The 12,306-nt window shown below is 35.9% G+C and overlaps 1 protein-coding gene across 2 annotated transcripts in view; it reads right to left on the bottom strand.

Moving 5' to 3' along the window:
* The window catches only part of CEP85L (centrosomal protein 85L), a 176,697-nt gene that overhangs the window by 46,673 nt on the left and 117,718 nt on the right, over positions 1-12,306 (bottom strand). For both annotated transcript variants that reach the window (XM_036121240.2, XM_036121238.2), the window contains exon 6: positions 2,120-2,299. In XM_036121240.2, coding sequence (XP_035977133.2) covers positions 2,120-2,299 — 180 coding nt within the window. The remainder of the gene's footprint in view (positions 1-2,119; positions 2,300-12,306) is intronic.

The raw sequence follows: 12,306 nt of genomic DNA, 5'->3' as shown, positions 1-12,306 counted from the left end.
TTGTGATCTATCTATATAACGGAATGCAACTCAGCAGTAGATAGGAATACATTTAACAATGAGAATAAATCTCAAAGATATTAAGTGAAAGAAGACCAACACAAAAGAATATATACAGTATGACTCCATTTATATGAAGTCCAAGAAGCTTCAAAACTAATCTATGGTGATAGCAGTGTTTCAGAAAGAGGAAGGACACTGGACTAGAAAGAAGACACAAGGGAACTTCTTGGGTGACTGAAGTGTTTGTTTTTTTAAGTAAACTCTATGCCCATCATGGGGCTCAAACTCATGACCCTGAGATCAAGAGTCACATGTTCTACTGAATGAGCCGGCCAGGTACCCCTGGTGATTGAGATGCTTTGTGTCTTAATTTAGATAGCAGTTATACTGCTATATATTATCAGTAATACCAAACTGAACACCTAAGATTTATACATTTGACTATATATAAATTATGCTTCAATTTTTCAAAATATAATAAAAAATACATGGAATTGCAACAATAACCAAAAAAAAAAAAGTGATTGGAGATAGAGGGAAAGCAGACAGGCAGGGCAAGACTGGATTTAGAGACACCAATGAAGAGACTCTTATAAAAGCTTTGCCAAGATATGATAACTTAGACCAGTCTGGTAGTGTTGGACAGATTCTATTACATATTTAGGAGACAGGCTTAATCAGTGTTAGTAAGATTTCCAGCATGAATAACTGAATATACAGTAATGAACAATGAAGAAATTTTGTTTTAAAAAAAAGAGGGCACTTGGAAGGCAAATTAAGAATTATATTTTGGACGAACAGTTTGAAATGTTTTTAAGATATCCAAGTAGGAACTGTCAAATATGTAGTGAGTATATAAATTGATTTATTAAGCACTGGACACCAAAAGTAATAAAATAATTTAGATAAAACATAAAAATATATTTTAAAAATTGTATCCACTGAATCGTCACAATTTTCTTCTTCTTCTTCTTTTTTTTTTTTTAAAGTAGGCTCCACACCCAACGTGCAGCTCGAACTCATGAACTCATGAGATCAAGAGTTGCATGTTCTACCAACTGAGCCAGCCAGGCACCCCTGGATCATCATTAGTTTTCACACAATCTTTTAAGTAACCAAATCTCAGGTGAGAAATATTTTAATCCCTACTACATCTATATAACCAATGAATATTTCCTTAGCCCCCTCCACATTATGGTATTGTATGAAGCCCCCAAAATACGGAAAAGAAACAAGAAACAGGTACTTAAGTTACTTTTAAGTCGGCCAAGATAAAATACACCATATAGCTGAGAAAGAGAAATCATGTAAAATTTTTGTCAGTTTTTGGAAGATCAAAATTTTAATTCACATTTATATATATAACTCACACAAAAATGTCAGTTGAGTTCTCTATTAATAATTCCAAACATGCCTGCAGAAATCATGGTGACTTTTTCAAGATCACTTGAATCGAAGGTTCAGTTAATAGAATAATAAGCTGGGTATATCAAGAGAGAAATCTAAAACCAGTTCTGCAACTAAGTTAGCAGCTTAAGGACTATGCTTCTTTAGTAAATTAGGGCTAGCAGGTAATCTACTTGATCTTTAATGATACATAATGGAATGAGATGAAGTATGAAAATACTCTAATAAAGGCAAAAAGGTAAAATAAATATATAGATATATTACATACATATAGATATTTGGCTTTTCATTACTTGTTCTGAATCAGGGGCTTCAGCTTAAATAACATGAAGTCATGTGCTTATAAAAAACAAAACAAAACACCACCCTCTTTATTTCATTTACCATTCATACCCAACATGACAAAGAAACAAGACCCAAAAAAGAAAAGAAGTTATTTGTGTCACATCTTAGTTTAGGCAACTAACTCAAAAAAGGTTTCACTATTCGTTAGCAAGATATAATACACTGTAGTCTTTTTAATCCCTCAAGAAAATCCCTAGATTTTTGTGGACAGCACAGGGTTTCTCAAAAGTTACTACAAAACTAATCATCTCAATATAAATGTGCAACCTGGTATATAACACAGACCTGAAATACAGTAGATGACAAATAATTACATGTTGAAGGAATGTTATTGACCTAATTCAACTTTATTAAAAATACCTACCTTTTCCTCCAGTTTCTTCTTCTCTTCACTAAATTGGCTTATTCTTTGTTTGAGAAACTGATTGAGCTGCAAAACCTCTTTCTCATTAGATGCAAGCTTTTGCTCAAGTTCCTCTTGCTGGGAATGGGACATTGATTGATCGGAAAATGGAGCCTGGAGTGAACTGTTCTCATATTGTGGCTATCAGGAAAGAAAAAAAAAAAAAAACAGGTTAAAAGTTTACTTGTCTTGACAAAATGGAAAGAAATTGGAAATAAGGTATAGTACAGAGGGTACATCTAGGCTTTAGCAACAGACAGACCTTGGCATGAATCCCAGCTCTCCTATTTCCTAGTTATGTGCCATGATTAAATCAAGTTAATTTGCTTACCAATGCCAATCTTCTTATCTATAAAACAGAAATAATAAAGCCAACCTTGCAGTGTTTTTTGGTTTTGTTTTTTGAAGAACAGAGATAAAATATATAAAGTTCCTATCACATAAACAGAAGCTTAATAAAAGGCAACCTTTTTGGTTAAAAAGTATAATTAGAGATGTAACAGTACATTAAGTTAGAAGTGAAAGTTCTAGGGAAATAAAAACTAAAGAAAAGATTCTTCACAAGTGATCATTTCCAGCTAATATTAAACTTGGTAAGTATTAATAGAGTATTTCCCCAAACTAGAAAGTAAGATCCATGAAAGCAGGAATTTTTGTCCATCTTAGTTGCTCTTAGATCCCTACTTCCTAGAATAATCACTGACATAAAAGAAGAGCTAAAAAAATAACTGCTGATTGAACAAATGTATTCTTGTTTCCATGAGTGAGGTTTTGTAAGGACTTCAGATAAGATCTTTCCCCTACCGTTTCCCTTGCAGCATTACAACCAGGAGAAGACAGACAGAAAATACAAATACCTCCTCAAATAAATTAGAATGTGATAAGTGCCAAAAGAGATACCAATAAAGTAATGTGAAAGTAAAGAAACATTATTTTTCCACTATTCAACAAATATTTACTAAGTACATGTTAGAAATTGTGTACTGGGATCCAACAGTTAATAAAGCTAAGTCCCACCAGTTTAATGAAGTATCACACAAAAAAAGACAATGAAAACTGTAAGTGCTAAGACAGTTGTACTGTAGTAGCTAAGAGAAGTTTTATACAAGTGAATTGGAACTAGACCTTGAAGAACTCATACTTCACCAAAAGGTGGAGATATAATTCAAAAATTACATAAATAGCATTTTATCATGTGCTGGGTATTTCAAAGACGACAGACTCTAGCACTGTCTTTTAAAAACTCAAGTTCTATCAGAAGTGTAAGAGAAATCCTCAGATAATTATATATAGGACACCATATAATATGGTAGTCAAAGAAAAGTCATCTTTTTTAAAGATTTTATTAGAGAGACAGAGAATGAGCAGGGGGGTGGGGGAGAGGCAGAGGGAGAGAGAGAAGCAGACTCCCCGCCGAGCAGGGAGCCCAATGGGGGATTCGATCCCAGGACCCCGGGATCATGACCTGAGCCGAAGGCAGATGCTTACTTAACCAACTGAGCCACCCAGGCACCCAAAAAAAAGTCATCTTAAGTACAAAGTATGGGGAAGTTGGAAGAGAAATGAAGACAACACTGGGAGAATGAGGAAAAAGGCTTTACTGGGGAGGTTGCTTTTGAGATAGACTTTGAAAATAAGGAGGATTCTGGCAGGAATGGAGAAAGGAAGAAAAGTATTCCGAAAGAACATTTTAAAAAGGTAAAATGGAATATATTCAGAGAGTATCTTTTTAAAGTATAGTTTACAAGAAGGGGGATGGATAGAGGGAAAAATTTAAAAATCCAAGTGGGACCATACTATAGAATCACAAGGTTCAGAGTTAAATCTTAATTCATAGAAAATGGGAAACCTGTGATGGTTTTATAACAACAAAGTAGCATGATTTAAGAAGACTGTAAACTCTGTTTTGTAAATCTCTGTATTCCCTGGCATTTAGCCTCATGTGTAGATTCTCAGTAACTTTTAATTGAAGGAAAAAGAAGAGTAAAGAGGACAAGAGAGTGCTACAATAACTGGACGCAGTGGACAACAGAAATTAGAAGATATTAAGAATGGATATGAATTCACTTAAAAAAATTATTCTAGGGCCTCCTGGGTGGCTCAGTCAGTTAAGCGTCCAGCTTTTGGTTTCAGCTCAGGTCATGATCTCATGGTTTTAAGATCAAGCCCTGTGTCAGGCTCCACGCTCAGCACAGAGTCTGCTTGAAGATTCTCTCCCTCTGCCCTTCCCCCACAGAGGCACACATGCGTGCACTCTTTCTCTAAAATAAATAAATCTTTAAAAAAATTATTCTAACCTATTTAGCTAAACAAAAAGAGGAGCTGAACAAGAGTACAGCTAACAGAATGAAGAAAGTCTAGATGTAGGATTGAGAGGATTTAGCAAAAACTATTTTTTAAAGAAGTGAACAGACAAGAAATGTTAGGTAACCAAGGTTTGAGATTTTGAGTCAAATAACAGGGAAGATCATATTCTAAGCTGAAGTAAGGAGGTCATATAGGAGAACAGGTCTAAGCAGATGTACTTAATTACAATTAGAGCCTATTGATATTAAGATGCCAGTTGAACACACAAATAGAGATGAAACATCAGACAGAGAGGTGGGTCTAGAACTCAGAAAGATGGGTAGGCTAGGCTAAGAAAATAAAAAAAATAATACAGACTTATAGTTTCTAATTTGGCATGTAATGAGCTCAGAAATTTCCACTCCATCTGTTTTACTAAGTAAAAAAGATGAACAAACTGAAATATCAACAACTCTTCTTAGATCTGTCAGAAGTAAGGTCACAGGGTAAACTGCTACCCCTAGAATTGGAAAAACAGGTGAATAGAGAAAGTCACACTTACCAGAGCAGAATCTTCCTTGCAACCAATGCTGAAGTAGAAAAAAAGAACTGAAATTGATGAACTCCTAGAGGCTCAGAGTGGACAAGTCTGAAAGTCAAAAACTTTAGGGAGATCCAATCATAAGGGACACCTGACTTGTCTGCGTTTTACCTCCATGAGCTCTATCAGGTCCTCACAATGAACATCAGGGGAAAATCTCTTCATGTTTCCAGCAGGAAGAGGAGAAAAGGAACCCTTTTGAAATACACCAGAACACTATGTTCTTAACAAGACCTGCATTCAGGAGAAACTAACTAGAGACTAACCTACACAGAAGGTTACCTAGAAGGGAGCTAACCTACCTAGAAGAAAAAGTTCAATTCCAGTTGCCTTGAACCATCCTGCCCCACCAAAGGGTGGGAAAGAAAAGAAGAGAAGCTCTAGTGAAGTCCACAGTCTAGGAGCACAGGCTCACGAAAAGACTAAGAACTAATCACAGGTGGGCGCCCGGGTGGCTCAGATGGTTAAGTGTCTGCCTTCGGCTCAGGTCATGATCCCAGGGTCCTGGGATCGAGTCCCACATCGGGCTCTCTGCTCCTTGGGAGCCTGCTTCTCACTCTGCCCCGCCCCCCGCCCGCTGTCTCTCATAAATAAATTAAAAAATGTTAAAAAAAAAAAAAAAAGAACTAATCACAGGACTACAGAGGACCTCTTCCTTTACACCTTACCATTATATTACTAAAGGCTTATTTACCACATTTCATTTTACCTAGTACATCAGGTCTAACTTTCAACAAAAAACTATAAGACATACTAAAAGGCAAATTCACAGTCTGGAGAGATTGAATAAGCATGAGAACCAGAGTCAGATATGATAGGAATGCTGGAATTATCAGACCAGAGATTTTTTAAAACTATGATTAATATAGGGCATTAATGCTAAGATAAACAACAGGCAAGAACAGATGGATAATGTAAGCACAGAGGTGAATATTCTTAGAATAAAAAAATTTTAGACATCAAAAATACTGTAACAGAAATAAAGAATGTCTTTGACAGGCACCTGTGTGGCTCAGTTGGTTGAGCATCCGATTCTTGGTTTTGGCTCACGTCATGATCTCATGGGTCATGAGACTGAGCCCCAATTTGGGTTCTGTACTCAGCAGAGTCTGCTTGAGGATTCGCTCCCTCTGTCACTCCCCCAACTCACACATGTTCTCACTCTCTCAAATCAATCAATCCATAAAAAAAAAAAAAAAAAAAAAAAAAAAAGAATGTCTTTGACTGAACACAGATGAGGAAACAATCTCTGAGCTTGAGGATATGACAAGAAACCTCCCAAACTGAACAAAGACAAAAAAAGACTGTAAAAAATAAAACAGAATATCCAAGAACTGTGAGATAACTACAAAGGGTATAACACTACAAGAAGAAAGAAACGAAAGCAGTATTTGAAACAATAATGATTGAGAATTTCTCCAAACTGTCAGATACCACACCTCAGATCCAGATACGATTTCACTCATATGTGGAACTTAGGAAACAAAACAGATGAACATGTGGGAAGAAAAAAAAAAAAACAGAGAAGGAGAGAGGAGGAGGCAAACCATAAAACACCCTTAACAACAGAGAACAAACTGATGGTTGATGGAGGGAGGTGGGCTAGATGGGTGATGGGTATTAAAGAGGGCACTTGTTATGATGGGTGTTATATGTAAGTGATGAATCACTGAATACGACTCCTGAAACCAATATTACACTATTATGTCTAACTAACTGGAATTTAAATTAAAAATTTGAAGAAAAAGTAAATGGAGTAGCTATATTAATTTCAGAAAAAGCAGACTTTAGAGCAAGGAAAGTTATGGGAATAACTTTCCTGATAAAGGGTCAATACTCAAGAAGACTTAACAATCCTTAATGTGTATGTGCCTAACAAAAGAGCAGATCTTTTCCAGAATGAACTTTTGGTTTGATTTTCTCTATTGATTTTCTGTTTTCAATTTCATTGATTTCTGCTCTCTTATTCTTTTCTTCTACTTACTTTGGATTTAATTTGTTTTTCTGTGTCTAGTTTCTTAAGATGGAAGCTTAGATAACTGATTTAAAATCTTTCTTCTTTTCTAATATATACACTTGATGGTATAAATTTCCCTCTAAGCACTGCTTTCACTGCATCCCACACATTTTAGATAATCTGTATTTTCATTTCCATTTAGTACAAAATATTTTTAAATTTCTTTTGAGATTTCTTCTTTGACCCATGTATTATTTAGAAATGTGTTGTTTAATCTCCAAGCATTTCAGGATTTTATAGCTACCTTTCTGTTGATTTCCACTTTAGTTCCATTACGGTTTGAGAGAGCATACATTGTACAATATCTCTTCTTTTAAATTTGTTAAGGCACGTTTTATCACCCAAATTGTGGTCTGTTTTGGTGAATGTTCTATGTGAGCTTGAGAAGAATGTATAATCTGAAGTAGTCTATACATGTCAATTACATCCAGTCAATTGAGGATGCTGCTGAGTTCAACTTTGTGCTTACTAATTTTCTGCTTAATGGATCTGTTCATTTCTGATAGAGGGTTGATAAAGTCTCCAGCTATTATAGTGGATTCATCTGTTTCTCCTTGCAGTTCTCTCAGTTTTTACCTCACATATTTTGCTGCTCTTTTGTTAGGCACATACACATTAAGGATTGTTAAGTCTTCTTGGAGTATTGACCCTTTATCAGGAAAGTTATTCCCATAACTTTCCTTGCTCTAAATTTCTTCAAATTTTTAATTTGAGTATATCTATGAACATGGAATATCTCTTATTTATTTGGTTCTTCTTTGCTGTCTTTGATCAGAGTTTTATTACTTATATACATCTTGTACATATTTTATTATATTTCTACTTATTTCATTTTTTGGAGTGCTAATGTAAATGGCAGTGTGTTTTTAATTTCAGATTTCACTTGTTCATTGCTGGTATATAGGGAAAGAACTTTCATATATTAACCTTGTCCCTTGCAGCCTTGCTATAATTGCTTATTAGTTTCACAAGTTGTTTTTGTTTTTGTTTTGTTTGGTCTGTTTTCAGTGATTTTCTATACAGGGGATCATGTCATCTGTGAACAAAAACTCTTTCTTTTTTCCCAACTGGCATACACTTTATTTCCTTCTCTTGTCTTACTGCATTCTCTAGCCACTTTGAAAGAGAGTTTGGCAGTGAGTTAAAAACTAAAAATACTCTTAACATATGATCTAGCAATTGTGTTCCTTGGTATTTACCCAAATGAACAGAAAGCATGCTACACAAAAAGCTTCACATGGAAGTTTATAGCAGCTTTATTCATATTTGCCAAAACTTGAAAATAACTAAAATTTCCTTCAGTAGGTGAAAAGATAAACTGTGGTACATCCAGATAATGGAATATTATTCAGCACTAAAAAGACATAAGCTACCAATATGTGAAAAGACACAGAGGAGGGGCGCCTGGGTGGCTCAGTTGGTTAAGCATCTGCCTATGGCTCAGGTCATGATCCCAGGGTCCTGGGATTGAGCCCTGCATCGAGCTCCCTGCTCAGCAAGGGAGTCTGCTTCTCCTTCTCCCTCTGCCCCTCCCCCTCCGTTCATGCTCGGTCTCTCACTTTCTCTCTCAAATAAAATCTTACCAAAAAAAAAAAAAAGACATAGAGGAAATTTAAATGTATATTATGAAGTGAAAGAAGCCATCATGAAAAGCTACATACTGTATGATTCCAACTATATCACATTCTGGAAGAGGCAAAACTATGGAGACAATAAAAAGACTGGTTGTTGCCAGGGGCTAAGAGAGAGGAGGGAATGAACAGGCAGACCACAGATTTTTAGGGTAGTGAAACTATTCTGTATGATACTACAATGATGGATATAGGTCATTATACATTTGTCCAAACTCAGAATTGTAACACCAAGTGTGAACCTTAATGTGAACTATGGCCTTCGAGTGATAATGATGTGTCAATATAGGTTCAATAGTAACAAAAATACCCTGTGATACAGGATGTCAACAGTGAAGAAGGCTGTAGGTGTGTGGCGGGATAGGATATATGAGAACTCTCTGTACATTCTGCTCAAATCTGCTGTGAACCTAAAACTGCTCTAAAATATAAAATTTATTAATTTTACAAATAAGTTAATCCAGGTGTTTCTAGGACAATGAAATATACACATTTCTGGAAAACCACTCAAAAATCAAGCACTAAAAATAGTAGGGCTTAAAAGAAAAGTAAAAACAAGAATAGTCCACTCAAAGCCTATGCAACTTAAACCAGATTACTAATCAAAACAGTAACTGAGGAGAAGAGCTCAACATTTTGGGCAGGCAGTCACAGTTAATATTAAACAATCACATGCACAGAAACTGTCAAAATGCTGGTGTCACTTTAATTAGAGCAGGTCTGCTGGGTGTTGAGATGATATAGGTAGAACTCTACAATACAGGGACTACCATTCAGGTGGGTAGGAGGCAACACAACCTGCCATGAACCCAAACCACCAAAAGGGGAGTCCATTTCTCAAGGCAGTACAGTGCTCAGAATTTTCTGAAAATGAAGCTTGAAGAGCCTTCTGCTGCCAGTGCAGTAGGTGAGCCTAGGCCTTTTCTGCAGCCTGCCAAAGATTCTAATTTAACTCCCACTATTCTAACTCCCCTTGCCTGGAAAGACAAAACAAAAACCACATCCGAACCAGTGAGACTTGAAAACTATACTGACAACATTCTATCTACCACTTGTGTTTGGGCAAATCTATACAACAGAAAAGTGTTTCATAGCAAGACATGCTGTAGAACTTGTAGATGAAATTAAGCAGACAGAGAAAAGTCTGAAGCCAGAACTGCTTTAAGCCTTTAAAGTGCTTTTCCAGGCTCTGAGTGTCCCACAACCACTCAATCTGTGAAGCCTATCTTCCCTTCATCTATGACAATACCACCTACCCCTGCTACCCTTTTGCAGGTTATGCTCTTTTACTACCTTCTAAAATACAGCTAGTCCCCGTCTTTACTTCTGGGTCCCATTTTCTTCACTCCCTGGAACCCATGATCATGCCCAAGCTTCAAGAACCACTCAGGTGGACTGACAAGTCCTAAATCCCTAATCTCCCCCTTAGACCTACCTATGAATATCAGCCTCATTCTTCACCTCTGTCCCAAATTTACAATAGAAAAATAAGCTTAACTCATTATTTTTCTCCTCTAAACTTATTTCTGATGTAGTCATCTCTATCCTAGTCTTTGGCAATATAAACCAATCAATTTTGTCCATCCGAAACTAGGGAATCATTTCTTTAACTCACTGAAGTCATTAAATCAAGCCCATGCTTGGGGCACACAGATGTTTAATAAATATTCTTCCTCTTGTCATGACCAATGTTTTAAAATTCAGGTGTTCATTTAAGTTTTAGAGTATTGAGATAGCCTCCTGACTGGTTTCTGCCTCAATGCCGACCTTAAATCCATTATGCCAATGGGGTAACCAAACTAGGATACTTTGGAGAGTAAAAGAGGGTGCTATTAATCATTATGCTAGTACCTTATGCTAGGCATTAACTGGAACTGTACCTAAACTTGGGACAAATGGGTCCTTTACTTTACAAGCCTTTGCTATAATTGACCCCTGCTTACGTCTTTAATCACATCTCTTACCACTACTCTCCTCTCATATTGCACTTCATCCATACACAATAATTTGTAGTTTTCCAAATGCATTATTTCCTCTCTTGCCTTTGGACCACTTCACACACAATATACTATACCTCAAGCACTTTTACTCTATGTCCTTCACCTGCTAAATTCTTTTACTTCATCAAGTTCTCAGATCAGATATCCCTTCCTATAGGAAGTAAGAGCCAACCTTTGGAAGGCTAGTTTATATGTTCTTAGTAGGGATTCCCATAGCACTATATCCCATTTGAGCACCTCAAACTTACTGCAATTGTCTCTTGTTTATCTGTCTTCCTCATTAGATTGTACACTCTTTGAAGAAAAAAACCAACTTTACTCACATTTATATTACTAGTGCCCACATGGTGCCTTATTCATAGTAAACATAAATAATTTTTGAAGAAATGGTTAAACAGTTTTTTGACACAGTCTCTCTCTGTAGACTTCAAGATCCATGAAAATATTTTTCACTCTTGTGGCCCCAGCATTTACCACATTAGATGTTTAAGTTTTGTTGAACAAGCTCACTTGTAAAGGTGGAACTCATTTATAAAATGCTCATTAAAACCAAAAGACTTGGTAGTAGAAAAAATAGCTGAAGGAAAAACAAATAGAAAAAATTATATAAATGGGAACAGAAAGCATAAAATGTAAAGACAAAAAAAATGATGCATCAGTGAAGCTTAATTAAAATAAATATTATTTGATTGGTCTTTCCAAGGTTCACATCTATATTAAAGGAAGGCATCTCTTTCTTCTTCAGTTTTTAACAAAAGGTAAAAGGGACCTTCATATTCTGTTTTTTTTTTTTCCCTCAAGACGGTCTGTTAACCACAGGTTGCAATTTTGGTATAAGGCATTATAAATACAAATCTCTCTTTGGTTCCGCAATTCTACTACTAAAACAATCTAGAAAGTGTGAATTTTAGGATAAAGATCTAGTTCTCATTTCCTACCTATGAGATTTACTGATGTTTTTCAGGTCATCTTGATTGTAAGGCTGTTCAGAGTTTTTAATAGGCAAATAGAGTTATTTCTCAAGAATATGTTTTACATCTATAAATTCATAAAAGAATGTTATTTTATTTCAAAAATTTACTTTAACCTCAAATACACAGAATATGAAAAGTATAATTTTCTTTGTTTAATGTGCTATGAAATTAGGATGAATAAGCTATGGGTCCCCAAAATGTGCATATATAAAATGCTGTGCATAGGGGTGCCTGGGTGGCTCAGTCAGTTAAGCGTCTGCCTTCGGCTCAGGTCATGATCCCAGGGTCCTGGGATCTAGCCCCGCATTGGGCTCTTTGCTCTGCAGGGAGCCCGCTTCTCCCTCTCCTCCCCGCTTGTACTCTCTCACTGTCTCTCCTTCTCTCTCTCTCAAATAAATAAAATCTTAAAAAAGAAACGTTGTGCCTAAAAAATAACATTATTCATACATCCAAGGTAAAAATTCCTTTGCTATTATTCTCCACAGAAATTGAAGAAACAACTTTAAAATTTGTGTGGAATCACAAAAGACCCAAATAGCCAAAGCAATCCTGAGAAGAGCCAAAGCAATCCTGAGAAACAAAGGGAAAAAAAAATTAAAGCCAGAGATATCATGCTTCTGGATTTCAAACTATACTAAA

Source organism: Halichoerus grypus, chromosome 9 (genome assembly GCF_964656455.1).
Source record: "Halichoerus grypus chromosome 9, mHalGry1.hap1.1, whole genome shotgun sequence".
NCBI classification, from domain to species: Eukaryota; Metazoa; Chordata; class Mammalia; order Carnivora; family Phocidae; genus Halichoerus; species Halichoerus grypus.
This window is presented reverse-complemented; position numbering and strand designations above follow the sequence as displayed.